This window comes from Myripristis murdjan, chromosome 9 (assembly GCF_902150065.1).
Source record: "Myripristis murdjan chromosome 9, fMyrMur1.1, whole genome shotgun sequence".
Taxonomy (NCBI): domain Eukaryota; kingdom Metazoa; phylum Chordata; class Actinopteri; order Holocentriformes; family Holocentridae; genus Myripristis; species Myripristis murdjan.
In genome coordinates, this window is record NC_043988.1 from 5,053,854 (window position 1) to 5,072,752 (window position 18,899).

At 41.1% G+C, this 18,899-nt stretch overlaps 1 protein-coding gene across 1 annotated transcript in view; it reads left to right on the forward strand.

Annotated features, from left to right (window-relative positions):
* niban2b (niban apoptosis regulator 2b) overlaps positions 1-18,899 on the forward strand; it is a 47,680-nt gene that overhangs the window by 17,160 nt on the left and 11,621 nt on the right. Inside the window, exons 5-8 of the mRNA XM_030059915.1 lie at positions 85-252; positions 12,647-12,762; positions 15,845-15,949; positions 16,073-16,235. Of these exons, the coding sequence (XP_029915775.1) occupies positions 85-252; positions 12,647-12,762; positions 15,845-15,949; positions 16,073-16,235 (552 nt within the window). The remainder of the gene's footprint in view (positions 1-84; positions 253-12,646; positions 12,763-15,844; positions 15,950-16,072; positions 16,236-18,899) is intronic.

The following is an 18,899-nucleotide window of genomic DNA, read 5'->3' on the forward strand; positions in this document are numbered from 1 at the left end:
TTTGGGCAAACGTTTGTAGTGGATGTTATGTCTGACTTGTGAGGCCTACGCTCAGAGATCTTATGTTGTGCCCATCTTTTCCAGGTGTAAAAGCCAAGGTGGGAAGTTCACCATTCCTCAAGTGTGCCACCCAGTTCCCCCTGATCCTCTGGCACCCGTACGGCCGTCACTATTACTTCTGTGTGGTGACAGAGAAGGAGCAGCAGAAGTGGCATGCAGTCTTCCAGGACTGTGTCAGACATGCCAACGATGGTGAGTCCTGCCAACAAACAGAAATTCATGCAGACACACATGCATATGGACTAAAACTGACACTGTGACCTTGGTCCTAAGGCTAAAAAAAGTTCAAGTTCAAGTTAGACAAAAGCTACTATGTGCAGCAGTTTTAACCATTAATGTATCTTTGGCAAATTAATCGATATCTTGGAATAATTTCCACAAATGAATAGAAAACACTAAGATGACTGGTAGCCTCATTACTCATGCCATTAGTATTATTTCTGTTTCTCAAAATGAAGACCACAGGCATTTTCCACCAACACCATTGCCTCCCGTGCCTCCCTTTGAATCTTAGGAGAATGAATATGCCAGAGGGTGTTTGTTTTTCATTGGAACCTTCTCTCCTTCTGCCAGTGTTGTAGTTGAGTCATTAAACCTTGATTTTTACCTTGATATCCAATTCCAGGTCACCAAGGTTGTGTCTGAGTCAAGCTCTCAGTACTCAAGGAACCAGTTTGAGTTCAAGTAATTTACGTTAACATAGTCTTTTCAAGTTCACAATATGTGGTGGAGCCATCTTCTGCTGTCACTCAACATATTCCCACTCCCTGGCACTATCTGTAAGATCATTTTGATTGCATGTAGCCCTTGTATTGTTGTCTAACCATATGATCATGTAGAAATTTAGGATAACACCGAAAATATGCAGCTGCCTCTTGAATCATCAAAAGTGGGACTCAGTTCAGACTCAAGTCCAGAACACAGGGACTACAACACCACCTTCCACGGACTGTTTTTAGGAAAAACTCTGAAAGCATCAGAACTTTTTCTTTTTCCTGTTTTCTTCCAGAGAGATCATAGCATATTAGCTAACACTGGCTAACATGAGAAATGGACGATATAGTTATAGACACAGCTATCAACACTGTTTTAAATTAATTAAAACTGAAAACAATAAAAGCAGAGCAACGTTGGGCGCCAAGGGGGGGAGATATATTTTGCCTTCTGCTGACAGGGTAATTGGCAAAAGTTGAATATAATTTATCAGGTAGCCCTGCTGGGAAGATGGACTGCCCATTGGTCCAAAAGCCCTTTATCCCGTTTTTTGGCATTACTGCTTTATTTGATAGAGAGAGACACAAAAGGCAGGGGGCAGAGAGGGGGGATGACATGCAGCATATGGCCTAGGCTTGGATTCAAACCCAGGCCGCTGCAGTAAGGACTCAGCCGTGATAGGTAGCACAGACTCTACTATGTGAACAACTGGGCGCCCAAGGCCCATTATTACGAAACCCCAGTACTCTGAAAAATGTCCCAGTGGACCAAAAGCCCTTTAGTCCACAAACAAATACCCTATATTCTGAAATCAATAGTCCAAAAATGTCTACTCCATAAATGTGGTTTAGTTTAGGGGTGGATGCATTTCTCAGCAGGGCTACAAACATTGGCATAACAATGACCGTCATTCCAAATGTAACCCTTTTTTTAAATTATTATTATTGGGGTTTCGGAATAATGGACCAACGGACCAATGGCATGGCACCCAGGAAAGGATCCCTGGGCTGTTTGTTAGAATTAGCCTTGCTCGGGTTTAGGGTCACTGAAACATTCGTCCAAATATTTTTCATTGCTTTTTTGGCAGTATCTCTTATATCTGTTATGACACCCCTCCACTTATAGAAATCTGCTAACACAGGGCAGTTTCAGACTGAATAATGGAATGGAAGTAGAATGATATTTCATTCTGGCTACCGTAAAGCAATCCAACAGATGACCCACCAAATCAGACCTGGTGGCACACAATGTGAAAATCAGTGTAGAGCTTGCAAGAGGCTGCAATGGTCTTGGTTTTCCATGCAAATTATAATAATGCCTTAAAAGTGATGTGATAATTATTGACTGATATTAAAATGCTACACGTAACACTTATTTTAATTAGAAATTTGTCTTGTAGAAAGGCATTCAGCACCATCCATAGTTCCAAACAATAGATACATTAAAATACAAGTAAATAGCATCAGAGTATTGCATGCAGTGGTGCAGCTTTATGCCATGTGGGATAAATGAAAACTCCAGTCTTTTTGGATTTTGCTGGTGGCAGCCTGAACCTACAACTTGAAGGGAGTGGCTCAGATCCTCCCCACAAGTGGTGTCTACACAGTGTAGTTTGTGAAACTGAATATATGTGGTTCGAACATATTGGGCAATTGGATGCTTGCTCTTCACTAGCTTTAGTTCAGCAGAAACATTTTGTGGAAGAAAAAAAGGTGAGGGCAAGAGCCCGCTTGCCTGGAACCTCTGTCTTCAGGGTAGTATTTATCTTAAAAAATGTTGATCTGTGTTGATAAGAACAGTGGGTCCTATTGACAGAACGGCAGATGGAAATGGCAGGGGAGCTGTTCATCTTGTACACAATGAAAAACCTGTATGCTTGGTTGGATTTGTTAGAATTTGCAGTGGGTAATTTGAAAATAGCCCGGAGTTATACCGCAGTGCTTTCTGTGGAAAATCAATCTAACTGTTGAAAGGACAAGTTCAGCAAATCTCAGTTTGTTTTCCCTAAAATGATACCATATAGTGTCACATTCCTCTTGTTCTGGTAACACTTTTCCCTTCTGTGCTTTTTCCTGCTCTTGTATTCTTCCTCTTTCATTCCCTGCTCAATATCCTTGTTTTGTTTGCTTGCATTTTTCTACATTGTGAATCAGATCAGTCCCAGTCATCTTTCTCCAACCCCTCCCCTCACTCTTTAAGTGTTCTCACAGTCATGTATTTTGGGAAACATACATCAAAGTATCTGGTTTGGACGCACTTGTCTCTGGACTCTCCATCTCGGTATCTTGAGCCACAACAGATAAATCGGGAGCCTTGACCAAAGATGGTTAGAATGTGAGAAGACCCTCAGAATTTCTGTGATCATCCCTGGCTATGTGGTGCAGAGGGAGAGCCCAGTTGAAACAGACCTAACAGCCATAGCTGCTTTCCAAGTGGGCCAGAAGTCAGCCCAGCAGAGAGGGAGCCATCTGGGGCTGCGAACAGCAGCAAGCCACTGGTTGTGTTCAAAATTGCTCACTATCCACGATATGAGTGTATCAACCATTTTGATGTAGTGTCTGAATTCCTGGGTAAATTTCATTCCCTATATTGTCCACTAGTAAAAACCCACAATGCACCACACACTGTGGTGAACAAACAATGGTCTGATGTATACCAACATGCAATGTGCTAGTTTCTGACAGAAGATAAAGAACTGTTCTCACGGGACAACACATAAATGATATAAATATGGACAATTGCAGCTGGAATTCAAATGGCAGCTTTTCCTCGTGCAAGTGTAGCTTTTTTTCACCCCAAAACACAAATGATGAAAATGTAGCCTAGATTGCCCCGTGGCATATTGAGGGTCAGGCAGGGTCAGGAGGAGTGAGGGGTCAGCTCTGGGAAATTGGATGCTGTGAGGTTTTCTAAAGAGACTGTTCACAGGTCAAGGAAATGATGTATAGCTAATTTAATTCTAGCTCTCCATCTTGACGAGCATAATGGTTTTAGCTGTATGGTAAATGCTTAAGATGATAAAATTCACTAGTGTATCTGGTTAGTCAAGGCACATGCTATAAATGCTATACATAAGGCAATGTGACCCAACTCCTGTCAATGTATCACAATCACAAAATGATGACTGTGCCCCCTGTTACAAATCGTTGGGATCTTATTGCAACTTCTGCATAACTAATCTGCCAAGCAGGGTTTTATTTCAATAAAAATCACTTTTTCACCCTCCACAGTGAGCTCTGATAAAGGGAAGCAGGCTACACCCAAATAAGATGGAAGACATAAGTAGCTAATTCTACCAGCAGACGGAGTAATTCACACTTTGCATTCCTCCACCTAAGCAGGCTAAATAAATATCCTATTCCACAAATTAAAGCCATGTAGACAAAACAGTTCTCTAAGCTGTGTTTTTGTTTATTTCTCAATCAGTGCTTGCTGGTTCATTTATCAGATGTTGGGTGCAACCCAGTGTGTCACAAGTGTCTCGCACATTTTTTTAGAACTTCATTCATTTGTCCTTTAGGTCACTATACAACAAACACTCCATAGTGATGGAGTGAACAACTGAGCCGTTTCAGACACAGACACTCTGTTAGAAGTTCTGTCAGTCCCAAAAGTAAAGAAAGAAAGAGTGCAAAAAAGTGGACACTTGGGTTTCCCATAGCCATAGGTTTTTATGTTTTCACCTTGGATAGGTTTTCACCGAGCAATGCGTTTTCTTCTGCAGTTCCGACTTGATTTACAGTACACTCATATAATATACTCTAACCTGGAAACAAGCCAGCACAGCTGCAATCTTATACTGTCAGTCCCTGAGCAGCTCCAGCAGAGCATTTGGGGTCCAGTGACTTGCTCGCCAGCACCTTGACGGTACTTTTTGAAGTCACAAGTAGAAAATACTCATGCACATCTCCAAAATGACGGGTGAGTTGGAGAAATGGAATACTTGATACTAAAATACTTTATTCAACAAATGACATTTCTGTCATCAGTCCTTCATCAGGCCTCAGACCTGATTAAACCTGCATGACTGTTTTTATCTCTTGAGTTGTTGAGCAAGTTGACAGCGTGTACTCTCCCTCTCCAGATTTCCCCAGGCTGTGTGGGATTTGAAGCAGTAACTCTGTATCTTTCATTCTGTAATATTGGATGCTTGATGTTGGGGATCTTACAAATTTATTTCATTCTACTCTTGCTTTGGATGTATTATGGCTAAAGGCCTAAAAAGTACATAAACAAAATAGATTTGGTTTTCTGACATAGTTATCTTACCTTTGACGAGTTAGGCCAGCGGTGATTGTATTGAGTGGAATGTGTGTGTGTGACTCTGGCATGCTTCACTGCAGCTTTGTGTCTCAGCTGTTTAATAAGCGGTTGCAGTCTCGGGTGAACCTGAAACTGATTCAGGAATGAAGGTGAAATCGACCCAGAACATGATGTCATGGTGTGTTTACCTGGTTGCCACAGTGCTTGGCTGAAATGAAGATTGTGCAAGAGGTAGGACCCAAGAGGAAGCTGTCACTCGTAATTGGTAGCTTTGGTCTAACCTCAGATAAGTTGTTCACGTGTGCTGTTTACATTAGCAGAGGGCTCATTACTTGGCGCAGGTGCTGCAGAGTTTGTCCACCAGGCCTGTATTTATATTCTCAGACACAGTTTGTAGTTATTGTAGGCCTGAAACGGAAATTGATGGATAAGTGTTGGTCTGTGAATGTTTATTATGTGTTTTGTTAATAACTGCTGGCCATAGATTGCCCGTTGCTCCGCTTTGAGGTGTAGCTTGCGAAGTATTGTTTGAAGTTGGTTTCAGAATGGTTACTGGCAGTAGGTGTTATTTTTTTGATGGGGGGGGGGCTAATAGTAAAAACAAAATCTGTAGTCATGTCTCCCCTAAAACATTTTGCTATAGAGGTGGCTCAGTCTGCAGCCTGTTAGCAGCACTGACATTACTGAACGATAATAGAAATATTAAAGAAGTATTGCAGGAATACTACAGGCAGCAGTAGGTTTCTATGATTCTCTTGCTCTTTCATGACTAGGCAGACGATAGACTAACATATTGAAGTAAACAACCAAACTGCCCCTGCACTACCTCTGTTAGGAGAAGGGGGTGGGCACCAGATCCTATCCCACTGGCACCAGATCCTATCCCAAATATTTGGCCAATGGAAAACTAAAAAAGCAAGTAGAGTGGAATTTGTCCTTTTTTCTCAAGTGCCATCATGGCCCCTCCCTGACTAAATAAAGATCCATCCATCCATCCTCTGTTCAAGGTGTTTGTACACAATATAAAACATGCATGCCACAAAATGGCATAGAAAGAAATTCAGTTTGCAGAGGGGAGAAAATATGCATAAACATGTGGAAAGCACAACAATAACAGTACTCATACTTAGATTATAAGTGTGGGCAGTCAACTAAAGCCAGCTACCAAAACCAAGAACACAATGTACTCAGCAGCCCCGGTGGTAAATAGAAAACATTCATGCATTCCCTGTGCAACATTCACAACATTGGTATCAGTCTGGTCTAAGAGAGGCCGGCACAGACACCATGGTGCACATCAGTGAGCAGCATCATGTGCCAACACCTGAGGCCACATTCTCAAAACCCTCCTGAAGGAGAAAAAATCTTCTCAAGTGTAATTTTTTAAAGACGTAGGGAAGAAAATGAGCTTCTCCAACCCAGTTCTAAATATTTTGATAACTTACGTAGGTTTCCTCAAAAAAAAAAAAAAAAAAACATATAAATAAATGGTATTTTTTTCTTTTTTTGCTCTAAGCAAACCTTCACCACTTTGTTTGCTCTAAGCAAACCTTCACCACTCTCCTAAAATTCCTTCATTGCAGTATACATAATATAATATAAATATAAAATTTTATATACTTAAACAAAGTCTTTGTAGGTTTTCTTATGCCTAACATTAGGAAGAATATTTATTGTAAAGCTTTATTAGGTAGGTAGGCAGGCTGCTGTCTCATGTCTGTTGAAAATAAGATGGCAAAATTTTACAATTTATTTATTTTCAGAAATTTAATGACTTAAACTGTAAGTCAGATTAAATTAGTAATGTAGTGACTTTATACCTGAATAAATCAAACCAAGATTTCTGCTACCTGATAGAGAACATTAATATTGAAACTTTAAAGAGGAACGAAAACTCAAACCCGGATCTCTGAAGCCTGACCTCTAGTGGTGAAAAGTAGGGTGCACGGTCTTTGGTGGCATGTGATGTCACCACCTGCTGTACTCTGTGGGTGCTTTTCCATCACATGATATCTGCACACAGCACTCCCTCAAGCCTTGTCAGTTGCTTGTGGGCATGTTGACTAGTTGTTGACTAGTTTTTCCTCCCTTCTCTACCAGAGCCCCACATGAGTGTTTTAATTTTTAAAAAATCAGCAAGACCAACTTGAAATGGTTGCTTCATATGAACAGTATTATTATTATTTTTTTTAACAGGGATAGATTATAGACTACGACACAAGTTTTGTAGTCTTGCTTTTTGTATTTCCTGTTTATTTTCTCTCTGACCAATTAATGGTCTGCAAAAATAGTAACTGGCACTAGATACAATCCCAAACTTTTGCCCAGTGGAAAACCCCAAAAGTGAGTAGAGTGGATAACATGCAGTCGAAAAGGGCCCCATGGGCGGTGACACCTGCGACCAAAGACCAGTCACCCCATTTTTCTACATTAGAGGTCAGGCTTCAAAGAGATTTTGGTTTGAGGTTTAGTTCCTCTTTAAAGTTGGCCCCCAAGCCTCAACAGTTGTAAAGCTAAACTTTATGTACAATAATTAATTCAGGCCCTGTCTTGAGAAGTTTGTAAGAAGAGAGATTAAAGAAAATCATAAGAAATTAGGCTGGTTCAAAGAACATATAAGAATTCACTGGAGAGCCACGAAAAACTTGAAGCAACATGTTCATTTTCATGTTGTATACGAGTGTGTGGTTTGCATAAAATGTAAGAGGACAAAGGCATGAAGTCAGACCTGCATTTACTGTACCATTCTGTTCAGCGTTATACAATAACGTGCATAGCTTCCTTTGTAATTGCGGTATTTTAACATGAGTGTAGAGCGCCAGAGGCAGTGGAGTGGTTATTACAATGTGATGCTATAGCAGCATCATGTTCTGACTGCACTGTGCCTCAATAAAATGTGTTATGTCGCATTAATTAATTTGCATTTCAAATGCTCTTCTGTCTTTATGTTTCTGTCTGTTTTTCTTTTTGGATCTCATAATGGTGAGCACACATTGGTGTATCCACTTTGTGTTATTGCTATATGTTATCTCATACAAAGTGCATAGATACTGGTGTTAATTGGAGTGTTAAAAATGATAAAATACAAAGATCATGCCAGGGAAAAATGGAATAGCAAGAACAGTCAAGGCCTCAGGACTTGAGGGGCTTGACCTTGGCTCTCTTTAATTCTCGATAGGTTTAATTTTCAGTGATGTTGGAACTGAAGCTTACCTCCCTAAACTCTGTTTTTCCCTTAAATTTCTTCTTAAGTAGCTTCAAAATTCATATTCATCCATATTCTGTATATGCTGGTTGCAGTGCTTCATCAGAGTTACATCACACTTATATTGAGTGAAATACTCAAAGCCAAGACACCATTGTTTTAAGGCTGCAGCATTACATCAGTTAGAAAATATGGAGGTTATCTGTGCATCATTATCTACACATTTCCGTGTAATTCAGCACGACATATTTGAAATGTTTGGAAACCTTTGGATGTCCACCAGAATTTCAAATACATGTCTATGGGTTTTGTACAAAGTTCAGTCATGTGTTTGTAAAAATGAACCCACCAGCGGGACTGAGAGGGCTGAAGAGAGAAAATGTTACAAACCAGAAGAAAAAAAACACACACACAAATTTGTGCAGGTGAGGTAAAAAAAAAATATTACGAATAATCAGGGGAGTGTAGAAGCATCTCACCTCCAAACCAGATTTTCATACCTCCACCACTTACTCTGACAGCAATGCGGGGTGTTGATTTGAAAGCTGTATGAGTGGCCGGGGCAGAGGCTGTGAGGAACCTGAAAGAGGAAATGACACCACTAGTTAACATGCCTCAGCCGTGACACAGAGCCGCTGTACGTTCAGCTGGCTGAGTGGCTCCATATGTTGTTTGTGCGCCACACAGAGAAATCCCTCTGTGCCTCACACTGGCCTCTCTTTTAACGGCTCTGTTAAACAAGATGCTGTGAACTAATGCATGTTCTCCAGGTCACCAGGTCATTCTTCTTCCACACAGAGGGGCCTTTCAGCACATAATGTTGTGATGGGGGGCAGAGTGGTCAGAAAGACAGAGGGGGGTCTGAAAGGTCACAGGTTTGATCCTTGGAGGAGGTGATGTTTCCATTAGTAGTGTTCTGTTGCGGTTTTCTTCAAGCTGCTCACTTGCCGTAAGGGCTAAAGGATTCGATAGATAAAAGATAGATAGATAGAACATTAGGTTGGTCATTGACTTCCCCCCAGCTAATATTCTTAAAAATAGCCACAGCCTTAATAGCCTTAATCCACTCAAAGAAGTTTTAACATCACATCATTTTTGGCCTGCAAAAATTCTGCTACACATCATCAAACTCAAACTGTGTTTGTTTAACAATTTGAGTGGATTAAGGCAGTTATTTTTCAGCATGTTAGCTGGTGGGAAGTCCACCTCAGTGGCAGGAGGCTAACAGTTAGCATGTGGAGCATCCAGCCAGTATCCAGCACTCAGTAACAATGAGAGGAAGATAGCACCACTACTGTCCTACACAACAGCTAGGAGGGAAGTGGAATGATATCAGATTTTGCAAAATGGGTGAAGTGTCCCTTTAAGCAGTTTTTGGCAGGCGTCCCTGGCAAGCAGCTATCTCCTCTTTATTGCTTTTGCTGCTTAAAGGTATCATGGTCCTGCGCTTCCTTTTTCCTGTGAGCGTTTTTGCCACGTTTGCAAATATTGAGACTAAATGCTGAGAGCATCATGTGTGATGTGATCCCTGTTTGCCCCGTGTCCTCGTGTACACACTCACCAACAGCAGGGGGAGGGTTAACTCCGGGCCAGTCAGGTAGCGTGATCTAATGGTAAGGCAATCTGGACAAGCCTTTCAGTTAAATGCCTGAAATGTGACTGAGCTCTAAGGATGTGAGTGTAAGGAAGTAGGGAGTGGATACTCAGCGAGGCTTGTAATAGTCCTAATTTGGGGTCTGGTAGAAATTCCCTCATACCATCAGAGGTTGAGTCAAAATAACACAAGTTCGATTTGCTCACACACACACTGCTTTGAGAGGGGGCTTGGGACTTCCTGCCTCTGGCGCTGCTAGGAACGCTGGTCCCATCACCACCCTCCCCCTACACACACTCACACACACTTCCTGGCTTTGTCATAGTTAAAGTTCGCACATACAGTTCAGTACAGCTTAAATGTTTCTGAATTACCGTGTTTCTGTAAGTTGATGTTCCATTCTTTTCTGATGGAAACAGTTTTTGATTTGCCTCCGTAGTCAGACAGCTCCAGGAATTTAGCAGTGTTTAACTATTTGGAGTGTTAGTTGTAAAGGATTAGTTTTCCTCATGCACTATTTGACTTTAATGTTGCTAAAACACACACACACACACACACACACACATAAAGTTTGCTTCAAGCTATTTATAGTGAAAACATTGCACTGCTGAAAATTAGGAAATTATGTCAATATTTTAGAGAAGATGAGAACATTCACTTCCCTAAAACGTCCTTCCATTGGTGTGTCCCAGGTTTGCAAAAAACTCTCAAACAACTTCCCAGTAGCCTGTGATACTATGGGACAAGTGATATGACGAGTGTTACTAAGTGTGAGTGTTGATTTCACCCAAGTGTGAAACTGCTGTGTGTGTTCATCCTTTAACCAGTAGGTCTTGCACCATAATGAAACTTTAGGTATCCCCTTTGGAAAGTTGGGTTGCTACAGCAACAAATAATAGATACAACAAAGACAAGTAGGACAGAAATAACATAACCAGTCAGATGTCATCGAACATAACCAATTCAAAATTAGAGAGAAACAAAGAATCTGTCTGTCTATCTGTCTATCCATTTGTCTATCCTTCCTTCCTTAGTTGTTCTGAGGACTTGGTTCTTCTGTCCTGGGCAGAGCTCCACCTGCAGCCCCCCACTCCCCCCACCAGCACCACCACATCTTCTCTAGCTCCTCTCTCAGCCCTTGGTATTTTTCAAGCTTCTTGTGCTTCTTCTTCCTGATGTTGCAGTCACTCGGGATCGCTACATCTATCACTGCTGCCGTCTTCTGCTGTTTGTCGACCACCATCATGTCTGGTTGATCAGCCACCACCAGTTTATCTGTCTGGATCTGGAGGTCCCACAGGATCTTGGATCTGTCGTTCTCAGCCACCTTTGGAGGGGTCTTCACTGCAAAAACGCAAAATCTTACCAAGATTATTTGTCTTATTTCAAGTCAAAAATGTCTTATTTCTAGTCAAAATATCTCATTACACTTAAAATAAGACATGATCACCTCAGAAGTAACTTGTTTTTAGACAATTGTCTCTTGTTTCAAGTGAAAATTTGCTTGAAACAAGTGAAAATTTGCTTGTTTCATTGGCAAAATTTGTTTCTTGTTTCAAGCCAATTTTCACTTATTTCAAGTAAATTTTCACTTTTTCCACTGGCAAATTTTGCCAATGAAACAAGCAAATTTTCAAAATTGTCTAAAAACAATTTACTTCTGAGAAGTGTAATGAGATATTTTGACTAGAAATAAGACATTTTTGACTTGAAATAAGACAAATAATCTTGGTAAGATTTTGTGTTTTTGCAGTGTTCCATTTTGACCCCAGGACTTTGAGCCCCAGTTTGGCGCAGATGTTCCTGTATACTCTGTCAGCCACTCGGTTATGGTGCTCCATGTATACTGTACCTGCCAGCATGGTGCTCCCTCCTGTGATGTGCTGGACCGTCTCAGGGGCCCCTCTTCACAGCCTGCACCCGGGGTCCTGCCTGGTCTGGTGGACCCCGGCCTCTGTGGATCTGGTGCTGAGGGCCTGTTTTTGTGCTGCCATGATCAGTGCCTCTGTGCTGTCTTTCAGCCCAGCCTTTTCCAGCCACTGGTATGTTTACTCCATATCAGCTATCTCTGCTATCCGTCACTGGTACATGCCAAGTAGGGGCTTGTCCCTCCATGATAGTGCCTCTTCTTCTTCCTCCTCCTCCTCATTGGGCTTCTGCTGCGTTAGGTATTCACCTAGCAGGTCATCACTGGGAGCCATCTTCCTGATGCGTTCATGGATCTTTGTTGTTTCATCCTGGATGGTGGCTTTGACAGTCACCAGTCCTCTACCTCCTTCTTTCCACTTAGTGTACAGCCTCAAGGTGCTGGACTTGTGTGTGTGTGTGTGTGTGTGTGTAATTACTGCATTTATATAGTTTATACTACTGAGATTTTTAAGTATGAAAAAAGGAAACATTATACAATATAAAAGAAAAAAAATATGACAAACCAAAGAAAAAGTGAATATGCTACATTATGTATTGCATACCTGAGTAGGTAAATTTGGCAATTGTCCAAGCCATTTCAAGTTCCAATTTGTTTGCCAAGTACAACTTGTGCTTGCCAGCTGTGTAGGTTTCCCACATTTCAAAGATATGCAGGTGGATCAAAGACCCTGCATTGCCCATAGGTGTGAATGTGAGACCGACCGTGGGATACGCAGTGTCACGGTGCAAATAAGCAAACCCTCCAGTTTGTGCTGATGTGTCAGTGGAACATGGCAGTGAGGAAGTCTTCCCTGCTCCTGGGACGCTTCTCTGGAATAATGGCCAGACGTTTGTGTGCTTGAATGCTAAAAACACTGATCAGCTTTCCCTTCTCTGCTCAGGTTTGTCGGAGGAGAATAAGGTGCAGACGCCAGCCTTCACCGATGCAGTGCGACTCTACCGCCAGGCTCATGGGCACTACGGCACCTGGGACATGATGTGTGGCGTGCCATCACAGGTTGGCGTTGCATGTCTCTTGACCTCTATGATTATACTCATAGTGTCTCTGTGTTACCGAGATTATTGTGACCTTATGAATACTTGTCTGTCAAGTTATCTGTTTTTATTAGATATTTTTTCTGTATTATTGGTTGTTATCCTTGTAACATTTATTAAAGGGGGAAGAGAACAAGGCTGCAGAGTAAATGGAGCCTCTGCAGTGCAAGAATCTCTCTGCAAAGTGCTTAAATGTTATTCATCCTTTTGTATACCCAAAGGGCAAAAATAAAGGCCTTTGTATTGAGTTATGTAGCTGTGAGGTGTGGCATCTTACCAGGTTGCTCTGAATGCTCCAACCCTCACATCTCATCACCGTATAGCCATAACTGATATTAATCATGCCTTTGATGTCAAAAACCTTTTTTGTTAATCCAATTGGCTAGTGGGCTGAGTTCCAAAATTTATGAGGCATAATTATCAAAACTAGACCTTTAAAAAATGACATAGCTCTCCAAGTGATAGTTGGCTGGTTGGTTGGTGTTAATGCCTTTCACATGTTGCGCTAACTCAATCAGCTATTGGACAGACCCCTTTTCTGTTCACAAGTATTTCAGCTATGGTAGAAAGGCCTGGCCTTTTTACGTGGCCCTAAACGTGTTAGAGGCTCAGCCTGTCATGAAGGCCTTCCACTGTGCCGGCTGTGTTGTGACTATTTCATTTCATGAGCTGATGACTGATTATTTCACATGCATCATAGTTGTGACTTTCATGAAAGCCTGTGTGTGTGTGTGTGTGTGTGTGTGTATACATGTGCATCCACACCCAGGCTGGCAGGCACAAGAGATTGAATGGCCTGTCTTGCTTTCATAAAGGGATTTATTTCACCCATTTTTTAAAATGTGATATTATTTCACTCCCCCCAGCTGCTCTGTAGGACAGTAGTGGCGCTATCTTCCTTTTTCAAAGTGGTTGAACTATCCCTTTACCTCTCTGTCAGTTTGGCAGCTTCCAAGTCATTATCACTGTTATTCCTACACACTGTGGTTATTGGGGCCCGCTGATCAAGCAGGCCGCAGGACGCAGCGTGACTGCGGTGCGGTGCTGGGGAGGGGGACTGATGCCAGTCATCTGTCAGTGCTAGCCCACTCCTGCATTCACACACCGTCTTCCTGCTCTGCCTTCTATCAGGAAATTGGACAGACATAGAGTTGGAGCCACTGCAGAGGCCACATTTTTCACTGTGTGCCTCTGCACTTCCCAGAGGGAATTGTTTCAAAAGGCCTGTGGCACTTCCTCCTTTTCATTTGGAAGTGGCAAATAATGGTTTTGTTACTGGCCAGCCTTGGAACATTACAGTTTTGTGTTGCACTGTGTTGATTTGTATCTGCTGTTTATCACTCAAAGAATTGCTTGAGATTATCATGCAAGATGCAGGATGAACAAAAAGCGCTCCATTTGCAAAAATTGCCGCTGTAGTCAGCGCTATGTTCATTTTCCTATTACCGCCTTACATTGCTACATCAACTATACACAGAACCAACTGCATACTGTGCAGAGAAGTATTTTTTAAATTTCAGTTTCAGTTTTTTAACACTACTTCTATTTTCTTTGGTCATACACCCGAAATTGCTCTTATTTTTTTTTCTATCCAACTTTTTTGAATTTTCTATTTACTGTGACCTGTGGGCCAGCTACTGAGACATATTCTTTGCATGTGCAGACTTACTCGGCCCATAAAGTTTAATCTGATTGTCAAGCAGATGGAAGATAACTTCATGAAGAGGACCTACTGTGGTTACCGCTGCGCATCAGAGCCAGCTGCCACTTTCTTTGGGCGTTACTTTACATAGCACAGGAATCAGTCGTCTTTGACCACAGAGATGTTGTTCTCCCACACAGTCTCGTGCTGCAGTCTTTCAGTGCTAGAATATAACATAACAAGGCCATAACCTAATTGTGGGTTTCCAGGTCATCTTTTTCCTTAGTTTCTTTTACCTTGGATTATTAGCTGGCGATATTCTCATCTCACTGACCGAAATCCTACTTTTGTATTATTACCTATCGTTGCGCACTCTTGCACCACTAGAGCTGACTGCAGAAAGACACATACAGTGGGGCTCATTTATCAGCATCTTCGTAAATGTTTAGGTCATATGTATAATATTTGTACAATAGTGGTGAAAGGAGATTGAAGTTCTTGCTGGTTTGATAAATCCCAGTTCTCATTCTGTTTATATTTTGACCAGGCTTCTTTGACACTCCAAGTTGGATCATTTGGTTTCTTAGCCATATAATATGTCATTTGCTGCTCCATACGAGTGTGCAAGATCCTCCAAGTTTGACCAGGCAGCTTCTTCCCTGTCACAAGAGCAAGTGCTTCACATGAGCTGGTCTTCTCCAAAATGAATGAAGTGTGCCTGGTCCAGCAAACTGAACAGCTTGGAGTGGTGACCCAAAGCTGAAAAAAATAGTTTGAAGGTTGCACTACAGCATCTGTTTGTTGAGGATTCATTATCAACACTATTTTCTAGCTCTCTGTCTTGCTAACTGGTGGAACTACTTTGTTTCAGGATCACTGTGCAATATTTTCTCTTAACAGGCGTCTCAAGAAATATACAGCAAGCTAGAGAGCTGGTAAAGAATGTATAGAATTAAAAAAAAAAAAAAAAATGTTAAGCTCAAAAACATGTTGTTTGACTGCTATATGGGATAGCAAATAACACCAAATGGATTAAAAAAAAAAAAAAATTCTTTATCTCATCCAGTGAGCTTATTTTCTGCCTCCAGAGCAGCTTTGCTTTGAGAAATCTGCTGAAAGCCTGATGCTTTTCTATACCGCTTCAGTTGTACTAAAGGCTGAACATGCACATAATGACAGAATGCAGAATATACATGCTGTGTGTGTGCATGCTGTATGTCTATGCACTATACCGTGATTTATAGTGTTCCTTTCCACCGTGACATCCTGTTGCCCCTGCATGTTCTTATCTTACCATGCAGGTTGCTGACATGTTTGTCATCAGTGTCACCAACAAATTCCAGTGCATTTAATGACTGAAGTTATTCTGGATCTGGTCCTAAGTTTTGTATATTCCTTGTAGATTCTGTCCAACCTGGTGATGGAGGGCCTCCTCCCTGAGCTGAGGGAGCTCATCTCTCCTCGACTTAAAGGCAAGATGCATGAGAGGCAGAGGAACTGGATGCTGGTGAGACATTCCTCAAAGTAGGACGGGGTCTGATGAAGGCCAAAATTAATAAGTATTTACTATCTTGAAGTTTTAATTCTCACCCCTGCTCTGAATTTGGTGTGTGTGTGTGTGTGTGTTCAGATCAGTGACGCGGTGTACAGCCTGGTGCAGCGCCAGTGCCAAGCGCAGTACGAGGCCGTGGTGCAGCGGTGTGAGGCGGGACGCCCCGTGCTGGAGGCCTCCATACGAACAGACATGGACCAGATCATCACCTCCAAGGAGCACGTCACCAACAAGATCCGAGGTCAGTTGGAGAAGAAAAATTCTTATGAGCTAAAATAAAATATAAACTGAGTTAAGTCTCATTAAACTGAAACTATATTGCTCAGCTCAGGAAGTAACAGTGGGTGATTTATTTAATCCAAATATGCTTTGCATCTCTACTGCCAACTCATAAAACCCAACAGGGATTCAGCTTCAGTGTCCAGTTCATGCAGCCTTTAACATCACCTGGAAATGCAAGGAAAAGACATCGCAGGGTTGGACACAGAATTTCATTAACAGATGGTTGTTGTTAGCTTAGTGTTTTGTTGTTGCTGTTATTTATTTATTCTTTGTGCCTCGCTGGGAAACAGGAGCAGGGGAACTGGGGATCAAACTAGGATTGCTGTCATTATTGGATTACCGCTCAGCCTTCTGAGCCACGTCGTCCCGTGCGCCCTGTTCTTTTCGCCAAGAGGACGTAACCTGTCAGTTTTGGTGACTCCAGCAGACCCAGTGGGGTGTCTGCGTTTTTATTTTCTTTCACAAAATGGAAGCAGTTTTCCCTTTCTTTTGACCCGCCTCACGGCCTACAACTTATAAGAATAGTGAATCACAGCAGTGGTAATTGGAAAGAATAAGTTTCACTGTAAACGTTTGCAAATGAAGCCCCCTGCTGTACCAAAACAACTCAGATGTTGTGAGACGTTCTCAGTCACACAGCCATGCACCCACCCCACCCTTCAGCCCCACCCCACCTAGCTGCTCTGAAGAAACCAGGTACTGCAGACCAGCAGCATTCCTTACACTGCTTATGTATGAAGGAAGGGCTTTTGTCACAGTGACAGTGTGGATGGAGTGGCTAAGAGATGTGAGGTAATAGGATGCAGCCAAAGAAAACAGGTGACACATTATGAATAACAATAAAGTCAATAGGGCGTATCAACCACAACACAAACCAGCCAGTTAAGCCATACAGCAGTTTACATACCACTGATTCCTGGGAATTTGAATAAATCATGTCCCACTAAGAATAATGCTGTTTCTGTTGGAAATTTGCAACATTTTAATGAATAAAAAGAATCAAAGGCATAATCAGGGGGTCCTTTGCACATTTGTAAGGTTCTTTTATAGGTTTATTTTTAATTTTTATTAATTTAATGATTATATGTTGGCCCATGGCGTACAAAACCAGTTGTCCTCGGATAGGAGATAATCATTTCAACTTGATTAAAACAACAAAAAGTAATAATTTCATTGAATAATATCTTTACCACATGAAAGAGTACATCATAATATGTATTAAAAACTACAAACGATGGGTTTTGAACAATATTTACTATTATTTTGTGGCTGCTCAAAATGTGTCCCAGATATTCGTCACCACCGTCAGATATTTATTTAAAAAATAATAATAAAAAAACTACAAGGTCAATTACATTCCTGAGGAGCCCTTTTCAAACCTTCAGCTCTACATGCAGCTTCAAGACCACTCAGGCTCCTGGAAGTTTGCTATTTTCTCTTAAATCTCTTCATATTTTTGGACACTGCTACTGTCACAACCATAAATTGTCAGCACCGTCACTTTTGTATAAAAAATATTAAATTAGATTATGGAATAAATGTATACTTTTTAAGAAGAGGTTTGGAAACAAGCTGGCTAATGTGAACAACTCATGCTTATCATGTGAAAGAGGAGGTTTTTGTCACCACCGTCAGACGTCACCACCGTCAGGTTTTCTGTCTGACGGTGATGACTGAAGTCTGAAAAATGCTTATAACAGAGCTCAGGATTGTTATTTTTTGTACCAAATAGTTAAATAAAGTTGTTAAGCAAGAAGCCATTGACTTGAGTGGTATAAATTTTGGAAATGTATGTTTTAATGAGGCGACTGTCACCACCGTCAGATTAGTGTCACCACCGTCAGAGGCAGTTATATTGGTTTTAAATGAATATGCTTACAATATGTTTCTTTGGTGTTGTTGAATTATTAAAGTATTAGTCTTTTTGAATACAAAAATATGTTTTTCAAATAAAAAAAAAACATTACGGTGACGGTGTTGACAAAAACAAAGTAGCCTAATAACTGGGAAAACACCTATTTTATGAAAAAAATGCAAAATGAGGAGGTTGCACCGGTACATTGCTGAACAGCCAAGACCTTGGCCTATAATGATATACCTTCAGATTTTGTAATTTAACACACTTTTTTTTTTTCAAAATTAAAACCTGTTTTATCCAAATTCCCAAGAATCAGTGATACAAATACATCAATGGAAAAGCAGGAGAAGGTCTGATTTATAGCATGTGTGCAGGTTAAAGGACCACACCAATGATTTTGAACGTTTGGCCCATTTCCTTCAGTTTACACCCATTTTCCAAAATCATCACCATTTAGCAAATCATGTGGGGGTACAAAAGATTTCACAATATAATCAAAATCCCTCCATTTTTAAATTTGATTTTTTTTTTTTTTTCCTGGTTGAAACAGCTGCTTCTGGGGCTAACAAAGTCATCACCATTCATAAACCACAGAATTGATAATTGACTGTAGAGAGCAAATAAGAGACACATTTTGTAGATCTTACATCAAACATGCAGAATCACTGGTACGGTTCACTTAATTTGATTAGTTCCAACATTTTGAATTAGTCAAATATAACCCAGAAATGAAAGTTGGAAAAAAAAGTTATGTAATCCACATGA